General features: G+C 44.2%; 1 protein-coding gene across 2 annotated transcripts in view; it reads left to right on the top strand.

Moving 5' to 3' along the window:
- ADAM22 (ADAM metallopeptidase domain 22) overlaps nucleotides 1-19,328 on the top strand; it is a 98,862-nt gene that overhangs the window by 12,618 nt on the left and 66,916 nt on the right. For both annotated transcript variants that reach the window (XM_038755539.1, XM_038755538.1), the window contains exons 4-9: nucleotides 6,734-6,816; nucleotides 8,749-8,812; nucleotides 10,578-10,647; nucleotides 13,399-13,469; nucleotides 14,936-15,010; nucleotides 16,308-16,379. In XM_038755539.1, coding sequence (XP_038611467.1) covers nucleotides 6,734-6,816; nucleotides 8,749-8,812; nucleotides 10,578-10,647; nucleotides 13,399-13,469; nucleotides 14,936-15,010; nucleotides 16,308-16,379 — 435 coding nt within the window. The remainder of the gene's footprint in view (nucleotides 1-6,733; nucleotides 6,817-8,748; nucleotides 8,813-10,577; nucleotides 10,648-13,398; nucleotides 13,470-14,935; nucleotides 15,011-16,307; nucleotides 16,380-19,328) is intronic.

Here is a 19,328-nt window from a genome sequence, read left to right as displayed (position 1 = left end):
GATTAGAACCCCCGACCTCTGACTCTCAAGTCCAGGCTCTTGCCACTAAACCACACTGCTTTTCATCTGAGAAGCAGCATGGCTCAGAGGAAAGAGCCCGGGCTTTGGAGTCAGAGGTCATGGGTTCAGATCCCGGCTCCGCCAACGATCAGCCGTGTGACTTTGGGCAAGTCACTTAACTTCTGTGGGCCTCAGTTCCCTCATCTGTAAAATGGGGATTAAAACTGTGAGCCCCCCGTGGGACAACCTGATTACCTTGTTACCTCCCCAGCGCTTAGAACAGTGCTTTGCACATAGTAAGCGCTTAACAAATATTATTTTTAGAGAAGCAGCATGGCTCAGTGGAAAGAGCACAGGCTTTGGAGTCAGAGGTCATGGGTTCAAATCCCTACTCTGCCAATTGTCAGCTGTGTGACTTTGGGCAAGTCACTTAACTTCCCTGGGCCTCAGTTACCTCATCTGGAAAATGGGAATTAAGGCTGTGAGCCCCCCGTGGGACAACCTGATCACCTTGTAACCTCCCCAGCGCTTAGAACAGTGCTTTGCACATAGTAAGCGCTTAATAAACGCCATTATTATTATTATTATCTGTATCCAACCCAATTTGCTTCTTTCCATCCCAGTGCTTAGTACAGTCCCTGACTCATAGTAAGCGTATAACAAATATTATCATTATTATCAAGCCATCGCAATCTTCCGTCAGTTCCGTGGGCCGTTCTCTTTCTCGTACCCGGAGACAAGGCGACGGCAGCTCACCGAGCAATATGGTCCCGGTAGACTAGATTATAAATTGGAGGCTAAATTGAGTCTCTCGAGGCGATGGATGCTGGCCGAGTGTGGCGTCAACAAGTCAGACCTTGCATATCTCTGTCGGGCCCAGAGAGGGGCTATTTATAGAATAAATTTTCCCACATGCTGGAGAGCACTTTGGGAAGATGTTCAGAGCAGCAGAGCCTAGGCTAGGATAAAGAAGGGAAACCAGTTGAAGGGACGGATATATTTTCCAAGCAGTGCTCTGCACACAGTACGTGCTCAATAAATACGACTGAATGAATGAATGACTTGCTCCTTCATTCAGCCTCCCTCCCTTCCCCACAGCACATATGTATATATCTGTATGCATCATTTGTTTATTTATAATAATGATAATGGCATTTATTAAGCTCTTACTATGTGCCAAGCACTGTTCTAAGCGCTGGGGAGGTTTCAAGGTGATCACGTTGTCCCACGGGAGGCTCACAGTCTTAATCCCCATTTTACAGATGAGGTAACTGAGGCACAGAGAAGTGAAGTGACTTGCCCAAAGTCACACAGCTGACAATTTATCTATTTATATAAATGGCAGTCTCCCCCTCTAGACTGTGAGCTCATTGTGGGCAAGGAATGTGACTGATGTTCTGTTGTACTCTCCCAAGCAAGTAGTACAGTGCTTTGCACACAGTAAACACTCAGTAAATGTAATTGAGTGACTTTAAAGAGGGCTAACTAAAGGAGGGAGGCCAGTGGAGAAGACCGATGAGAACTTTGTTGGAATTGGAGGGGAGGTGGCTGTAATGGAGGAGGAGAAGGGACTGATCTGGGATTATTGTGCAGGATTGAGGCGATCTGAATGCAAGAGATGAAAGACACAATCAGCCAATCGATCGTATTTATTCATTCATTTATTCGATTGTATTTATTGAGTGCCAAACTGTGTACTAAGCGCTTGGAAAGTACAATTCAGCAATAAAGAGAGACAATCCTGCCCACACTGGGCTTACAGTCAAGGAGCAGCGTGGCTTAGTGGAAAGAGCCCGGGCTTGGGAGTCAGAGGTTGTGGGTTCTAATCCCACCTCTGCCACTTGTTAGGTGTGTGACTTTGGGCAAGTCACTCAACTTCTCTGTACCTCAGTTACCTCACCTGTAAAATGGGGATGAAGCTTGTGAGCCCCATGTCAGACAACCTGATTACCTTGTATGTAGCACGGGACTTAGAACAGTACTTGGCACATAGTAAGTGTTTAACAAATGGCTTAACAAGTGCCATCATTATTATTCTTATTTTTAGAAGGGGGGAAACGGACATCAAAACAAGTAAGCAGGCATCATTGGGCACTTACTGTGTCGAGCACTGACCTGAATGCTGGGGAGAGTACAATATGACACAGTTGATAGACACGTTCCCTGCCCATGCTAAGCTTACAGTCTAGAGTTTACGCTACCTGGGGGGAAACCACCAGTTCCTTGTGGGCAGAGAATGTGTCTTCCAACTCTCTTAATAATTGTGGCATTTGTTAAGCACGTACTATGTGCCAGGCACTGTTGTGAACACTGGGGTGGAGATAAGCAAATCGGGTTAGACACAGTCCCTACCCCACATGGGGCTCACAGTCTTAATCCCTATTTTACAGCTGAGGCACAGAGAAGTGAAGCGACTTGCCCAAGGTCACGCGGCAGACGAGTGGCAGAGGCGGGATTAGAATCCAGGTCCTTCTGACTCCAGGCTCATGCTCTTATCCATTAGGCCATACTGCTTTTCTTCATCATCATCAATTGTATTTATTGAGCGCTTACTATGTGCAGAGCACTGTACTAAGCGCTTGGGAAGTACAAATTGGCAACATATAGAGACAGTCCCTACCCAACAGTGGGCTCACAGACTAAAAGACTTTCTTGCTTTTCTTGCGTTGGACTCCCCGAAGCACTTAGTGCAGTGCTCTACATACAGTAAGTGTTCAATATATAGCCTTGATCGATCAAAATGGAGGGTCTTGCACAGGTCTTGAACACTATAACGATCTTCTGAACAGGTGACAGAAACTCCTGTAAGGCGTGATAGAACAAAGTGTGAAGCCCTGGTGGGAATCTCTAAATATTGAGGAAGTTAGTACCGCAGAGTCGTGAAACATAGCTGGTGTTGACTCCACTCCCTCTCCTCCAATTCTCTCCTTGACCCCCTCCAATCCAATTTCCGCCCCCTTCACTCCACAGAAACTGCCCTCTCAAAGGTCACCAAGGTTCTCCTTCTTGTCAAATCCAGCAGCCTCTACTCCATCGTAATCCTCTTTAGACTTCTCGGCTGCCTTCGACACTGTTGACCACCCCCTTCTCCTGGAAACAGTATCCAACCTCAGCTTCACTGACACTGCCCGCTCCTGGTTTTCCTCCCATCTCTCTGGCCGCCTACTCTCAGTCTCCTTCACGGGCTCCCCCTCCGCCTCCAACTCCCTTAACTGTGGGGGTCCCTCAAGGCTCAGCCCTCCTCTTCTCCGTCTACACCCAATCCCTTGGAGAACTCATTCATTCCCGTGGTTTCAACTACCAGATGATTCCCAAATCTCCATCTCCAGCCCTGATCTCTCTCCCTCTCTGCAGCCTCACATTTCCTCCTGCCTTCAAGACATCTCTACTTGGATGTCCCTCTAACATCTCAGATCAATCAATCATATTTATTGAGCACTTACTATGTGCAGAGCACTGTACTAAGCGCTTGACTAGCCATCTCAGGTGGCTATTATGGTCTAGCAGTGGGCTGATAGAGGCCATCGCAGTAAGACAGAGTAGTTTGGTGGGCAGTAATCGAAAGGGGGGCTTCTCTCCTCACACAGCGGCTTCAAGCCTAATCCCGGCTCCACCACTTGTTGGCTGTGTGGCCCAAAGAAATGAAGTGACTTCCCCAAGGTCACCCAGCAGACAGGTGGTTGAGCCGGGATTAGAATCCAAGTCCTCTGACTCCCAAACCCGGGCTTTTGTACTGGGTTTCGCTCCTTCTCCCTCTCCCTTTCCCTGTCTCTTTTTAATTCATTTACTCAGACGTATAATTACTTTTATTTTCAGCATTTGTGTTTATGCTTTTGACCTTTCTTTTGGCATTGAGTTGCACCTCCTGCTGAGCAGGAATCTCTCTTAGGAATCTAAGAATCGCCCTCCCTCTTTCTTCTAACCCCACACAGGAAACATCTTTAATCATCCTGGAATTCATCCTCTAGTACATATGGGAGAGTGACAGTGTTTGTTCAGTCTCACGGTTGGACTCAGCGGGAGACGTGGTTGCTTTCAATTTTTCAGATAGAATATTTATAACCCTGGGCCTTAGCCCATCCATATTTTAGGGTTTTCTATTAATATTGCGCATCTTCTTTCCCATTAGATAACTCTATGTTAGCTAATTTCATTCAGCCTATTCCACTATTTAGTCTTCAATTGCAGAATAAATTTTCTTTCATTTTTTTTATACTTGTATGTGTCTTGGAGAATGGGAAGTATTTCATTCTTAAGGTTTTTTTGCTTAAAGGTCACGAGAAAGCCATTATTTCTCTTGCCGGATTTTAATCTCACCAATTTCTAATTATAATCCGTGTTCTCTACAACATTTATTGATCCCTATTGTGGGTAGAACCACACTTGGTTTCCACCCTCAAGGAGTTTACCATCTGATGTGGGAAATCAGCAGGTGTAAATTCCACCTCCCCATCAAAAAAAAAGGAAAATAATAATCAATCCAACGTATTAAGCACTTACTCTGTGCAGAGCGCTTGGGAGAGTACAGTTTAACAGAGTTCTTAAATGTAGTCCCTGCCCACATTGATAATGCTATTTGTCAGGCACTTACTATGTGCCCAGCACTGTACTAAGCACTGGGATAAATATAAGGGATGAGGGAACTGAGGTACAGTTTAGTTAAGGGGCCTTCCCCAGGTTATACAGCAGGCAAGTGGCGGAATCGGGATTAGAAGCCAAATCCTCCGGCTCCTGGCCCAGTTTTTTTCCATTAGGCCAAGCCACTTCCATGATCTCACGGTCTACAGAGGGAGACAGACTTTAATATAAATTAATGAATTGTGGATATGGACGTAAGTACGTGGTGCTGAGGGTGAATAAAAGGATATAAATCTAAGTGCAAAGGTGATGCAGAACAGAGTGGGAAAAGAAGAAATAAGGGCTTAGGGAAGTCCTCATGGAGGAGGTGCTCCTTCAATAAGGCTTTGAAAGCGGGGAGAGTGATCATCTGTGATATGTGACTTTTGGCAAGTCACTTAACTTCCCTGTGCCTCAGTTACCTCAGCATTTAGGTTCTCTGTGCGAAAGACTCAATACCTGTCCTCCCTTCTACTTCGACTGTGAGCCCCAGGTGGGACCTGGTGATCTTGTATTTACCCCAGCGCTTAGTACAGTGCTTGGCACACAGTAAGCACTTAACAAATGCCACAATTACTAATTATTATTGTTATTATTAGGAATGTCTTGAGCACCAGCCAGCTGCTGAATGGTGAAAGGAAAGGCAGGAATAGTTGATTGGTTGTTTTCATGACCACCTCTAACAGCGTGAACTGCCAGTCCATTGAATGGGAGATAGCTGAGGGGAAAGGCTGCATGACCTTGGGCAAGTCACTTCACTTCTCTGTGCCTCTAGTTTCTTCATCTGCAAAATGGGGATTAAATCCTACTCCCTCCTACTTAGACTGTAAGTACCATGTGGAAAGGTACTGGTCCTGGCCTGATGATCTTGTATCTATCCCAGCGCTTAGTACAGTGTACATAGTAATCACATAACAAAGGCCATTATTATTAAATCCAAAGATTAGGAAATGGTTACTTTTCTCGTGAAAAAGATGAGACAATTAGGAGAAGGATTTGAAATTATCGCTCGGCAGTGATTAGAGCAGCAAAAAGTAAAATGGGGGTTAAATATCTATCCTGCAAACCTATCGACCAAACCTGTGTCCCAACCAATTGTCCTGTATCTACACCAACACTTAGTGCAGTGCTGGTCATATCCAGCGCTTAGAACAGTGCTTAACACATAGTAAGTGCTTAACAAATGCCATCATTATTATTATTTAGTAAGTGCTCAACAAATAGCATAATTATTAGGGATGTTTAACCCCCTTGTTGGGCTAGCTACCAATTTTTCAACTCTGCTTATTGATGGAAGTATTGGAGACCCAGGCCCGGACAGATGGTTGTGTAGAAAAATGCTGGCACCCTAGCATATTTTTAATGATTTTGAATGTCAGAGTCCAACACTATAAAACTGAGTTGTTCATTTAGTTGAGAAGCAACTTGGCCTAGTGGATAGAGCACGGGCCTGGGAATCAGAAGGCCCTGGGTTCTAATCCCAGCTGTGCCGCTTGTCTGCTCTGTGACATTGGGCAAGTCAAGTATTTAATCAATTAGAACCTGTAAAGAATAACTATAAGCTATTCATTCATTCATTCATTCAATCATATTTATTGAGCGCTTACTGTGTGCAGAGTACTGTACTAAGCACTTGGGAAGTACAAGATGGCGACATATAGAAACGGTCCCTACCCAACAACGGACTCTATAAATCCAGGTAAGGGGGTTGGAAGATTCAGTTTTCATTTAAAGTTTCAGGTACCTGAAATTTTCAAACTCTTTTATATTCCAGGGAAGCAGCATGGCCAGAGGGAAAGGGTATGGGCCTGGGAATCAGAAGGACCTGGGTTCTAATCCCGGCTCCTCCACTTGGCTGCTGCGTGACCCTGGGCAAGTCACTTCTCTTCGCTTCTCTGTACCTCATTTACCTCATCTGGAAAATAGGGATTATGACCATGAGCTCCAAGTTGGGATATGAACTGTGTATCCTGATTAGCTTGTATCCACCCCAGAGCTTAGTACATAGTAAGCGCTTAAAAAAATACCTTAAAAATTGGGGTGGAAAACTGGAGTGAGGTGGATTGAATGGTTTTTAACCACACAGCATTCATGTGTTTTTCATTTCTATTTTCAGGGAGGGGAACATTGCTACTACCAGGGACACATTCGAGGACATCCTAAGTCACTTGTGGCCTTATCGACGTGCCGTGGGCTACAGTAAGTTCGTTACAGAAATTATTTCTACTTTTGGTTTTATTTGGGGCCTCCTTAAACTCAGAGATCAGTTATTCTAGGAAAGGATTTTCCAGACCATTAAAAGCATATAGCATCTTAAAAAATATTAGTTGTCATTGTTATAGTGTTTAGTAAATGCTTACTCTGTACCAAGCACTACGAGCACACAGTAAGCGCTCAATAAATATAAATGAATGAAGTTAATTAGGTCAGAAACAGTTCCTCTCCCACATGGGACTCAAAGTTTAAGTAGGCGGGACAGTAGAGAAGCAGAGTGGCTTAGTGGAAAGAGCCTGGGCTTGGGAGTCAGAGGTCATGGGTTCTAATCCCGGCTCCGCCACTTGACAGCTGTGTGACTTCGGGCAAGTCACTTAACTTCTCTGTGCCTCAGTTACCTCATCTGTCAAATGGAGATTAAGAGCACACTGCCCATCAATTGATCAGTGGGTATTTATTGAGCGCTTACTGTATGCGGAGCATTGTACTAAGCGCTCGGTTGGGGAGCAATATAACAGACACATTCCCCACCCACAGTGAGCTCATGATAGTAGTCGTCTTAGATCGCCTCCATCTTGGTGGTTCATTCATTCGTTCAGTTGTATTTATGGAGTGCTTATTGTGGGCAGAGCACTGGACTAATCACCGGGGAAGTACAATTCAGCAGCAAAGAGAGACAATCCCTGCCCACAACGGGCTCACGGTCTAGAAGGTTTTCATCAAGATTTGAGAAGTGAAGTTCTGGTCCTGCTACTTGATTTTATTTGGTTTGGAATCTAGCTATTTCATTTAATAATAATTGCTTTGTCAGAAGAAAAATAGGATCCAACTTACTGTTTAGGGGATCTGGAAACTGTATATGAGAGGTGGCAAAGGAGAAAATCAGCCTCGACCTGTGCCCAGTCTTTTTTTTGAAAAGTTATTTAGCATGAAGCTTACCTTCTCCCTGCTATCGCATTATTTTGTCTCTGACTCCCTCTTTCCTCAGCCTGTTACTCTAACAAAACAGAAAGCAAAACTCTCCCAATTTTGTCTTTCGGAGGAAGAAGAGGTGTTGTTTTCTGTTCTTTCTCCAAATATGCCATTATTGTAACAGTTAAGGTTTCTTTATATTTTAATCTATTATGCATATAGGGACATGATTTAATGTTATTGCCAATAGCAAAGTGCCATAGATCCCTGGACTCCAGTTAATGCATTCCGTTCTCCTATAATGTGGGGATTTGGGGTTTTTTTTTAAGATATTTGTGAAGCCCTTGCTATGTACCGGGTACTGTACTAAGTGTTAATCAAGTTGGACACAGTCCCTGTCATTATCATCATCATCATCATCAATCGTATTTATTGAGCGCTTACTATGTGCAGAGCACTGTACTAAGCGCTTGGGAAGTACAAATTGGCAACATATAGAGACAGTCCCTACCCAACAGTGGGCTCACAGTCTAAAAGCTGGGGGGAGCCACATGGGGCTCCCAGGCTTAATCCCCATTTTGCAAATGAGAGAACTGAGGCCCAGAAAGGTGAAGCGACATGCCCAAGATCACACAGCAGACAAGTGGCAGAGCTGGGATTAGAACCCAAGTCCTCTGATTCCTACCCCGTGCTCTTTCCACTAGGCCACCCCCGCTTCTATGTTGTCAGAACCAATCGATCAATCAGTGATATTTATTGAGCGCTTACTGTGCGCAGAGCACCACACTAAGCACTCAAGAGAGCACAATACAACATTTCCTAACTCTATAACAAAGCCGTATTGGAAAAGCAGAGTGAAAAAATCACATTATGGTAGACCTGATTGTTCTGTCAGTTAATTGGGGTCAGAATGATAGTGGACAACCAAGTCAGCCTGGGAAGAGAAAATGATGACTTTAGCTGTTGCTTCCTAAATCACACTAACCTCATTCCTGTTCTTGACAGAGGGATGTTCTCCGATGGGAACCACACATACCTTATTGAGCCAGAAGAAAATTCTACCTCTCACGTAAGTGACTTTTAAAGGGAGTCATTACCCAGGCCTTGGGAATGCCGGCCATCTCAATTTATACAATTTTAATGCACTCTCGGGAGCAAGAGGAAGGATGGTTTTAGGGGAATGTGTCATCAATCAATCAGTCATATTTAGCCAGTGTCTACTGTGTACCAAACACTGGGCTAAGCACTTGGGAGAGAACAGTATAACGCAGACACGCTTGGAAGAGGAAAACATAACAATATAACAGACACATTCCCTGCCTGCAACGAGCTTCCAGTCTAGAGGACGAGAAGAACGTTAATATAAATAAATAAATTATGGATAGGGGTATAATTGCTGTGGGGCTGAGGAAAGGGTGAATAAAAGGAGCAGGTCAGGTCGAAGCAGAAGGGAGTGAAAGAGAAGAAATGAGGGCTTAGGAAGTTATGTTGAGTTATGAAAGATTTATTAAAAATAATAATACTTGTTAGGCACTTACTGCGAAGCACTGTTCTATGTGCTGAGGTAGATACAAGTTAATCAGGTTGGACACAGTCCCTGTCCCACATGGGGCTCACAGTCTTAATCCACATTTTACAGATGAGGGAATTGAGGCCCAGAAAGGTTAAGTGACTAGCCCAAGGACACACAGCAGACCTGTGGCAGAGTTGGGATTAGAACCCAGGTCCTTCCGACTCTTAGATCAGCGAAATGTGCGGGCTGGGTTATAGTAGGAGAGCAGCGCGGTGAGGTAGGAGGAGGCAAGGTGATTGAGGGCTTTGAAGCCGATAGTAAGAAGTTTCTGTTTGTTGCGGAGGTGGTTGGACAACCCCTCGAGGTTCTTCAGGAGAGAGGAAGCATGTCCTGAACGTTTTAGTAGAAAAATGATCCGGGCAGCAGAGTTAAGTGTGGACTGGAGTGGGGAGAGACAGGAGGTTAGGAGGTCAGCAAGGAGGCTGATACACTCAACAAGGCGGGAGAGGATAAGTTCTCGGCTCAACAGGTTAGAGAGGGAGACAGGTGTTTGCAGAAGGGCTGTGAGGTTGGGAGCTACGGAACCTGCGGCCTTTACAACACATATCTGGTTAAGGCATCGCCATCTTCTTGGTGGTATCTAACCAAGTCATTCTCTCTAGAATGAAAGCTCATTTTGGGCAAGGAATGTGTCTGTTTATTGCCATATTGTTCTCTCCCAAGTGCTTAGTACAGTGACCTGCACACAGTAAGCACTCAATAAATATGATTGAATGAGTGGATGAGCATGAGATGTCCCAAAGTCACAAATCCAAGGACACAGAGGGGAAAACAAGCCAGGGAAAAGAGGGCCTAGTTGGGGAAGAGAGAAGTCTGAATGGGGTCATCATCATCAATGATATTTCATTTATTCATTCATTCATTCAGTTGTATTTATTGAGCACTTACTGTGTGCAGAGCACTGTACTAAGCGCTTGGGAAGTACAAGTTGGCAACATATAGAGACGGTCCCTACCCAATGGGCTCACAGTCTGGAAGGGGGAGACAGACAACAAAACAAAACATGTGGACAGGTCAAGTCATCAGAATAAATAGAAATAAAGCTAGATGCACATCATTAACAAAATAAATAGAATAGTAAATATGTACAAGTAAAATAATTAGAGTAATATTTGAGTCCTTACTGTGTGCAGGGCACTGCACTAAGCACTTGGGAGAGTTCAGCACGCTCCCTGCCCACAAGGATCTTGCAGTATCAGGAAAAGCACAGACTCAGGTGGAATAGTAAGGTGATTGAACTCTCGATTGTATATTATTTCAGGAGGACTTCCACTTCCATTCAGTTTACAAATCCAAGCGGTTTGAATTTCCTTTGGATGACCTGCCAGCTGGTACGATTTCTTTATTTTCCCCTTTTGCGGTCACTGTAGTCTTGGATCTCATCTGATTAAGAAGGATTGTTAGCGCATATGAGGTGTCAGGGTTTTCAGGTGCAGTAGCACAGTGACGTGGCATGCAATAAGTGCTCAATAAATACATTGATTGACTTTAAAATTTGTTCCTTGTTGAAGTACTATGATGTGTATAAGCTTATATACATCCGAAGCGTTCTGAATTTGTGTTTTGAATTCATGGAATTGTAAACCAGTTGCTCAGTGGCATTTATTGTGTTCACTGGGTGAGGAGGTAGTGGTATTTATTGAGTGCTTACGGTGTGCAGAGCATTCTACTAAGCGCTTGGGAGAGTACAATACACTCCCTGCCCCAAAGGAGTTTATAATCTAGCGGGAGACACATCCAAATAAATTACTAGTAGGGGAAGCAACAGAATATAAGGATATGTATATAAACTCTGTGGGGTTATACAAAACTCTGTTTTCTTCTGTCGGAAAAGCTGTTATTTTTGATCTTCTGTTTTCTATTTTTGAGGGATAATTTCTTTGTGTGTAAAGGAGCTTTTTCTTTTTTTAAGAATGGATATTTTTATGACCCTTTTTTCTTACCAAAGTTGTGTTTACTGAAGGAAAAGAAGGATGTTCTAATTTGCTTAAAATAATCCAGCCATATTTGTCTCTGGGACAATTTGCGTGCTCTGAGTTTTCAGCGTTAGAATATTAGAGCATCCCTTTATTCAGATACAGGAAAGCAAAAGTTAGCAAAGAGTGAGGACAGGGTCAAATTAAAGAGAATCTTGCTGTTTATGATAATAGTAATGATAATAATTGTGGCATTTGTTAAGCACTTACTACATGCCAGGTACTGTACTAAGTGCTGGGATGGATACCAGCAAGTCAGGTTGGACATAGTCTCGTGTGGGGCTCACAGTCTCTATCCCCATTTTACAGATGAGGAAGCCCAGAGAAGAGAAGTGACATGCCCAAGGTCACACAGCAGACAAGTGGTAGAGCCAGAATTAGAACCCATGACCTTCTGACTCCCGGGCCCAGGCTCTATCCACTAGGGCAAGCTGCTTCTCTGTTTATGTTGCTGTGCCTGTTATTTTTTGCAACTTTAGAGAACCATAGTGTGGGAAAAGAATACATTTTAACTTGTTAAGCTGTGACTTCAGCAGGCATTTCTGGAAGCAGTTTAGGTCCCTAAGGAACACTAAAGTGAGATCTATGCATCATTAAGTTATGAGTTCATTTAAAATAAATCCACAGAATATTAATTTTTCCTAATAGTTAACAGTTTGCTACTCCATCTCTTACAATTTTTCACTTTTAACAATGACTTAATAACAATAATATTAATAGCATTTGTTAAGCACTTACTATGTGCAAAGCACTGTTCTAAGCATTGGGGGGGATACAAGGTGATCAGGTTGTCCCACGGCGGGCTCACAGTCTTAATCCCCATTCATTCATTCAATCGTATTTATTGAGCGCTCACTGTGTGCAGAGCACTGTACTAAGCGCTTGGGAAGTACAAGTTGGCAACATATAGAGACAGTCCCTACCCAACAGTGGGCTCACAGTCTAGAGTTCCCTCATCTGTAAAAATCCCCATTTTACAGATGAGGGAACTGAGGCACAGAGAAGTGAAGTGACTTGCCCAAAGTCACACAGCTGACAAGTGGCAGAGCTGGAATTAGAACCCATGACCTCTGACTCCCAAGTCCGGGCATTTTCCACTGAGCCACGCTGCTTCTCTAGCCATGTGTTTACTATTTATCAGGCCCTGTACTAAGTGCTGGGGTGAATACAAATAAATTAGGTTGGACTCAGTCCTTGTCCCATATGGGGCTCACAGTCTCAATCCCCATATTACAGATGAGGTAACGGGGGCACAGAGAAGTGAAGTGACTTGCCCAAAGTCACACAGCAGACAAGTGGCCGAGCTGGGATTAGAACCCATGGCCTTCAGAATCCCAGGCCTGTGCTCTATTCACTACACCAGGCTGAAACTTCTAGACTGTGAGCCCGCTGTTGAGTAGGGACCGTCTCTATATGTTGCCAACTTGTACTTCCCCAGCGCTTAGTACAGTGCTCTGCACACAGTAAGTGCTCAGTAAATACGACTGAATGAATAAATGAATGAAACCTGAATACCAAGAACCACTTGATCTGGTGGATAGAGCCTGCAAGTCACTTCACTTCTCTCTGCCTCAGTTACCTCATCTGTAAGATGGGGATTGAGACTGTGAGCCCCACACAGGACAACTGATTACTTTGCTTAGAACAGTGCTGGGCACGCTTAACAAATACCATAATTATGATTATTATTATTATTATTAATTAGCCTCATCTCACTCTGATGATAAGCTACCTGTGCTCTCTACTTTGTAACCCAGGCCTCTTTTTATCTTGCCTTTCAGTCACTTCCCCTCACTGTTGCAACTTCTGTCAGGGAAAATTCAATTCAATCTTGCTATCCCTAAGAGAGGTGCTGGCGGGGCCATGATTGAAGCAACTAGTCAAAATGTTTTTTGGATTACCTGAGGGTTTCTATTGCCAGAACCTCTGGATAGTGGACACCTATGTGTCTTTGCCCTACTGGTGATGTCTTTGCCGGGACACTGGTAGAGGTGGAGGCCAATAATTTCCAAACTAGGAAATGTTTGTGTGAACTGATAAAGCTACAGTTGTTTGTTTCCAAAATTTTGTAAAATATAACCTATTTGGCGGTATTTGTTCCCGTAGACTTCCAGCAGATAAACGTCACGTTACCAAAATTTGTTCTGAAGCCCAGAAACATAAGGAAAAAGAGGCAGGTATGTATATTCTTAAGGCTGGACTTAGTAACACTGAACCTTACTTATATAGATCCTTGACTATTAAAAATACTCTGCAATGGGAAGTGCAAAAATCTCTGTAAGGTGGATCAAAATTTTCACAAGAGAACAAACTGAGGCAACTTTTTGTGGTGGGCGTGTTTTATGTGATATTTTGGTAGTGATGATGAAGCAGCGGTGATGTTATAAGTTAAGATCACAGTTCATTGGTCATCATCAATGGTATATTATTGAGCACTTACTGTGTGCAGAGCACTGTACTAAAAGCATGGGAGAGTACAATACAACAGAGTTGGCAGACACATTTCCCTCTAGGAGCGGGCTTACATACTGGTCTGTCCTCAAAAATCGACTCCCAATTTTCCCCTGGGATGCAACACATTGTCCAAAGCTTCATTTAAATGGCTCCTTTAACACATTTCCTCTACTCTCCTTCATGTATCAAATGTTTATTTCATTTAGGACCCGTTAGGTTCTGTTTTTTATTGCGATCAATGTGTCGGCTATTTCCTTAGTAAATGGCAATTTCGAAAGGTTTTGCCATCCCCCTAGTGATTAGCAAAAGCCACATGATGACATTTATTATCGAGCAGTGGGTTCTTTAACATCTCACATGGATAGTTCCATCGTTTATATTTCGGTTTGTCCTGAAAGGAAAAAGAAATTCCCTACGCAAATTATCCAAAGCAAGCAGAAATTGAGGCCCTCTTGGGTCTCCTTCTACCCCTCTGGCTTGTCCATCCAATAAATCAATCCGTGTGCTCTTTATTGAGCACTTATTGTATATGGAGCACTGTATTAAGCGCAGAGGCTCTTCCTCTGCCTCCCATCCCCTTACCGTAGGTTAGAACAGAACTCTGTTCTGGAAGCCCTTCTGTTATGAAGTCACCTTCACTCCCTTGACACTTTCATTAACTGTTGAAGATTTAACGGGTAACATCTCTGCCACTAACTCCCAGATCTACCTCACCAGCCCCAAACTCCTTCCCTCTCTGCAATTTCACATCCCCTACTTCCAGAACATCTTTATATGGACGCCGGGCCGGCACTTCAAATTCAGTATGTCCAGAAATGAACTACTCACCTTCCCTTCCAAACCCTCTCCTCCACCTAAGTTTTCCCATCACAATTGACAGTGCCAGCATCCTCTCCCCATCTGAAGCCCAAAATCTTCACTCCTCCCTCTCTTTTAATGCCCCATATACAATCTGTTGCCAAATCTTGTGGATTTCCCTTCCACAGCACGTCCAAAATCCACCTCAGAAAAATTCCAGTTGAGAGCATATTAGGTCCGCGTGGCTATGCGATGCTTTAAATTATGATGGTGGTACAAAAGACGGCCTAGAAAAAGAGTCAACGGGGCAGAGACGATTCCTTGTGGGAAATGCTTTAAGGCTCTTAAACAGAGATCACTTAGAAGCTCGTGCTTTGGAATGTTTTTGCAGGTTCATCGCCATCCCCGGAATGTGGAGGAAGAAACAAAATATGTCGAGCTCATGATAGTGAATGATCATCTGATGGTAGGATTTGCATAAAGATGTCTTTGAAGCTTCTGTACGATGAGTGGATTCATTTTCTTGGGTTAGAAGGTGTAGGGTGGAGACTTATTTCAATCAAGCGTATTTATTGAGCGTTTAGTATGTGCAGGGCACTATATTAAGCGCTTGGGAGAGCACAGTACAAAATAAACAGACACCTTCCCTGTCCTCAACGAGCTGAAAGCAGGAAAACATGTACTACTACTTCGACGATTAAGCCAACCAGGTTTAGAACAGTGTTTGGCACATAGTAAGCGCTTAACAAATACCATAATCTTATCATGATTGATATCCTCCAGTTCCCCTAATCCCCTAATCCCAACCAGACACGTTCTCTGCCTTAACCCATTTGCCCCTGCTCTGAATCAGGCAGTGGTATTTATTGAGCGCCTACTATGTGCAGAGCACCGCGGGGGGCTGTGAGAAAACATTTGAAACCACAGAAAGGATTTTTTTTTTCGTATTGCAACTCTGTGGTATTCTCCCCCTCCTAATATACTTGGGGAGGTGAACAACAGGTAACAGCTCCTTTTCTGGCTGGTGTAAGTTTGGTATCTGTCCTCGTGGGCAACTGCTATCAGAAAGCCCAGTTTAATTCTCTAAAATGGGTTCCCAAACCATCAGAACTCCTTCTGAATTTCACTTGATAATTTCAGGGGGAGGCAGACATATGAATAAGTAATTCATGAGATGTAATTTAAAGATATGTCCGTAAGTACAGCGGGGCTGAGGATAAAGCGAATATCAAATGTCCAGTGGTCACAGATCCAAGCGCGTGGACGACACTGGATGGAGAGGGAGCCGGGGAAAGGAGGTTTTAATCAGGGAAAAGATCATGCATTTTTTGTTAGACTTAGCATGTGAGACGTCTGTCTTGTAGTCCTTTTCTCTATCTGCTCGTTCAGGAAAGGATATGATTTTCCTTCCCTTCTCGCAATTTTATACCCAAGGCTATCGGTCTATCAATTAATCAATCGACGGCATCTATTGGGCGCTTACTGTGTGCAGAGCACTGGACTAAGCGCTTGGAGAAGTACCTTTGAACAAAGTCGGTGGACACTTTTCCTGGTTCTGCCTGATGGGTGCGGGGGTGAAGAATGAGTTGCATATGAATAAATCAATGCAGATAAAGATTTAGTAGTTCGCGGGTTATTTCTTTGATTTTTTTCAAATAAATTTCTCTCAGAACATCTATTTAACAAGAACGTGGGTTTTCTGATTGTTCTCCCTGACGATAGCTTTCAAACCATATTGATGTTTTTCTTTCCTTCTTTTGTAGTTTAAAAAACACCGGCTCTCAATTGTGCATACAAACACCTATGCAAAGTCAGTTGTGAATATAGCAGATTTAGTAAGTATCCAATTAAATATTATCCTAGAAGAAGAATGCTACACAGTTGCCAACGCAGATGGCACAGTCATGCCCGTTTATATCATTCTAACATGAGTGGCATAACACTTGACTGTTTTACATGTGTTTTACTTAATATTTGGTAACCTTGAAATCAGCTTTATCAAAACAGAAGCGCGACAGGAGTATGACAAGAGGGAAAGGTTTAACTGTTTAACAAGCAGCGTGGTGTAATGGATAGCGCCCGGGCCTGAGAGTCAGAGGTCTTGGGTTCTAATCCCGGCTCCGCCACTTGTCTGCTGTGTGACCTTGGGCCAGTCACTTCACGTCTCTGTGCCTCAGTTACCTCATCTGTAAAATGGGGATTGAGAGTGTGAGTTCCATGTGGGACCGGGATTGTGTCCCACCTGATTTGCTTGTACCCCTCCCCCAGCACTTAGTACAATGTCTGGCACACAGTAAGCGCTTAACAAATAACACAATTATCAGTATTATTATGCCATTCATGTAACGAGTGCTTACTCTGCACAGAACACCAAACCACGTGCTTGGGAGGGTATAGCAAAAGTAGACGTGATTCCTACCCTCAGGGAGTTTATACTCTAGCAGGTGGAATCATTGTTAATGGTACTTACTGAGCGCTTTTCTGAGTTCAGAGCACTGTACTAAGCATATTAAGAGAGGACAATTCAACAGGGTTGGGAGACACGTTCCCTCTCCACAAGTCCTTGACTTTTCAACTCACAATGAAGGCAAGCGTTTACTCCTTTAGGATTCAGAGCTCCAGAGCTGTGAAGGACAGTCTTAATAATAATAGTATGAATAATAATGATGTTATTTGTTGAGTGCTTACTATGTGCCAAGCACTGTTCTAAGCGCAGGGTTAGATACAAGGCTTGTCCCACGTAGGGCTCACAGTCTTCATCCCCATTTTACAGTTGAGGAAGCTGAGGCCCAGAGAATTTAAGTGACTTGCCAAGGGCACACCACAGACAAGTAGCGGAGCCGGGATTAGAACCCATGACCTCTGGGCCCCGAGCCTGTGCTCTTTCCACTAAGTCACGCTGCTTCTCCCGTAGAGTTTCTTGGGGACCAGCTCAGATGGGGACTGTCGAAGAAAACTTCCCAGACTCTGCGTTGGGTTCAGGCAGCTATGTCAAAGAAAAATTCATTTCTTCCAGCATTAGTAGGGAGCGGTGGTGGATGTGTAGAGTTTCCTCTGCTAGTCAAAGCCGACAAAACTCCACGCGATGCGGAGTCTCTTTATATCCAGTCGGCACATTATCCGACCTTCGCACGCGATCGAAGAGCACGATCATGTGTACTCAAAGGCGGGCGGCCGAGCATTTCCCCTCAGGGTAATTGCTAGGCCCTTGCCTCGTTCTCTTCATTAGAAAGGTCGGGGGGCAAATACCACTGAAAAGCCAGCCGGGGTTCTTGACCTTGCTAAGAGAGGAACAACTCCGGCCCGTCTCGAGACGACGACATGCTAAGCTGCCTCATATGGCAGACATCTGGACAGGAAGCAACAATGGATGGGTTGATACGGGATGTGCCCGAGGAAATGGCGGCTTGGCCGGACAAATGGAGTCCAGGCCTAAAAGACTCCATCGCTTGGTATTCTTCCACTCCTAGGGACTTGAGTCATGGATTTACTCTTTTTCACTTAGACAAGATGCTGATGAGACGGTCAAGAGGGTCTAAGAGACAAAACAGCTGGAGAGGGGATGGTTTATAGAGGAAGGGACACATGCAAGGCCTTGACCTCTGCACTTCCGCAGGGCCCGGCCTCCTGAGAGACTGCATGCTTCCTTCGTGATGATGGATTCTCCCGTCAGAAATGATGAGCGAGCCTTCGTTCTGAAGCGGCATGGCGTAGTGGATAGGGCAGAGGCCTGGGACCCAGAAGGTCGTAGGTTCTAATCCCGACTCCGCCACTTTCATTCATTCATTCAGTCGTATTTATTGAGCGCTTACTGTGTGCAGAGCACTGTACTAAGCGCTTGGGAAGTACAAGTTGGCAACATATAGAGACGGTCCCTACCCAACAGCGGGCACTTAATGATAATAATGGCATTTATTAAGCGCTTACTATGTGCAAAGCACTGTTCTAAGCCCTGGGAAGGTTACAAGGTGATCAGGTTGTCCCATGAGGGGCTCACAGTCAATCCCCATTTTACAGATGTGGGAACTGAGGCACAGAGAAGTTAAGTGACTTGCCCAAAGTCACACAGCTGACAGGCGGTGGAGCCGGGATTTGAACCCATGACCTATGACTCCAAAGCCCAGGCTCTTTCCACTGAGCCACGCTGCTTCTCCACGCTGCACTTGTCTGCTGTGAGCCCTGGGGCAAGTCACTTCACTTCTCTGTCCCTCAGTTCCCTCATCTGTAAAGTGGGCATTAAGACTGAGAGCCTTTTGTGGGACAGGGACTGTGTCCAACCCGATTGTCTTGTATCTATCCCAGTGCCTAGAACGAACAGGGCTGGGCACTTAGTAAGCACTTAACAAATCATCGTCAATCGTATTTATTGAGCGCTTACTATGTGCAGAGCACTGTACTAAGCGCTTGGGAAGTACAAATTGGCAACATATAGAGACAGTCCCTACCCAACAGTGGGCTCACAGTCTAAAAGGGGGAGACAGAGAACAAAACCAAACATACTAACAAAATAAAATAAATAGGATAGATATGTACAAGTTAAATAAATAAATAAATAAATAGAGTAATAAATATGTCCAAACATATATACATATATACAGGTGCTGTGGGGAAGGGAACGAGGTAAGATGGGGGGGATGGAGAGGGGGACGAGGGGGAGAGGAAGGAAGGGGCTCAGTCTGGGAAGGCCTAATGCCGTAATTACGAATGCCGTAATTATTACTATTATTGGGGCAGTGAGCAAGTAGACCATTAGTGGGTGTGGCATATTGCACAGTACATATACA

This window comes from Tachyglossus aculeatus, chromosome 13, assembly GCF_015852505.1.
Source record: "Tachyglossus aculeatus isolate mTacAcu1 chromosome 13, mTacAcu1.pri, whole genome shotgun sequence".
In the NCBI taxonomy this organism is placed as follows: domain Eukaryota; kingdom Metazoa; phylum Chordata; class Mammalia; order Monotremata; family Tachyglossidae; genus Tachyglossus; species Tachyglossus aculeatus.
This window is presented reverse-complemented; position numbering and strand designations above follow the sequence as displayed.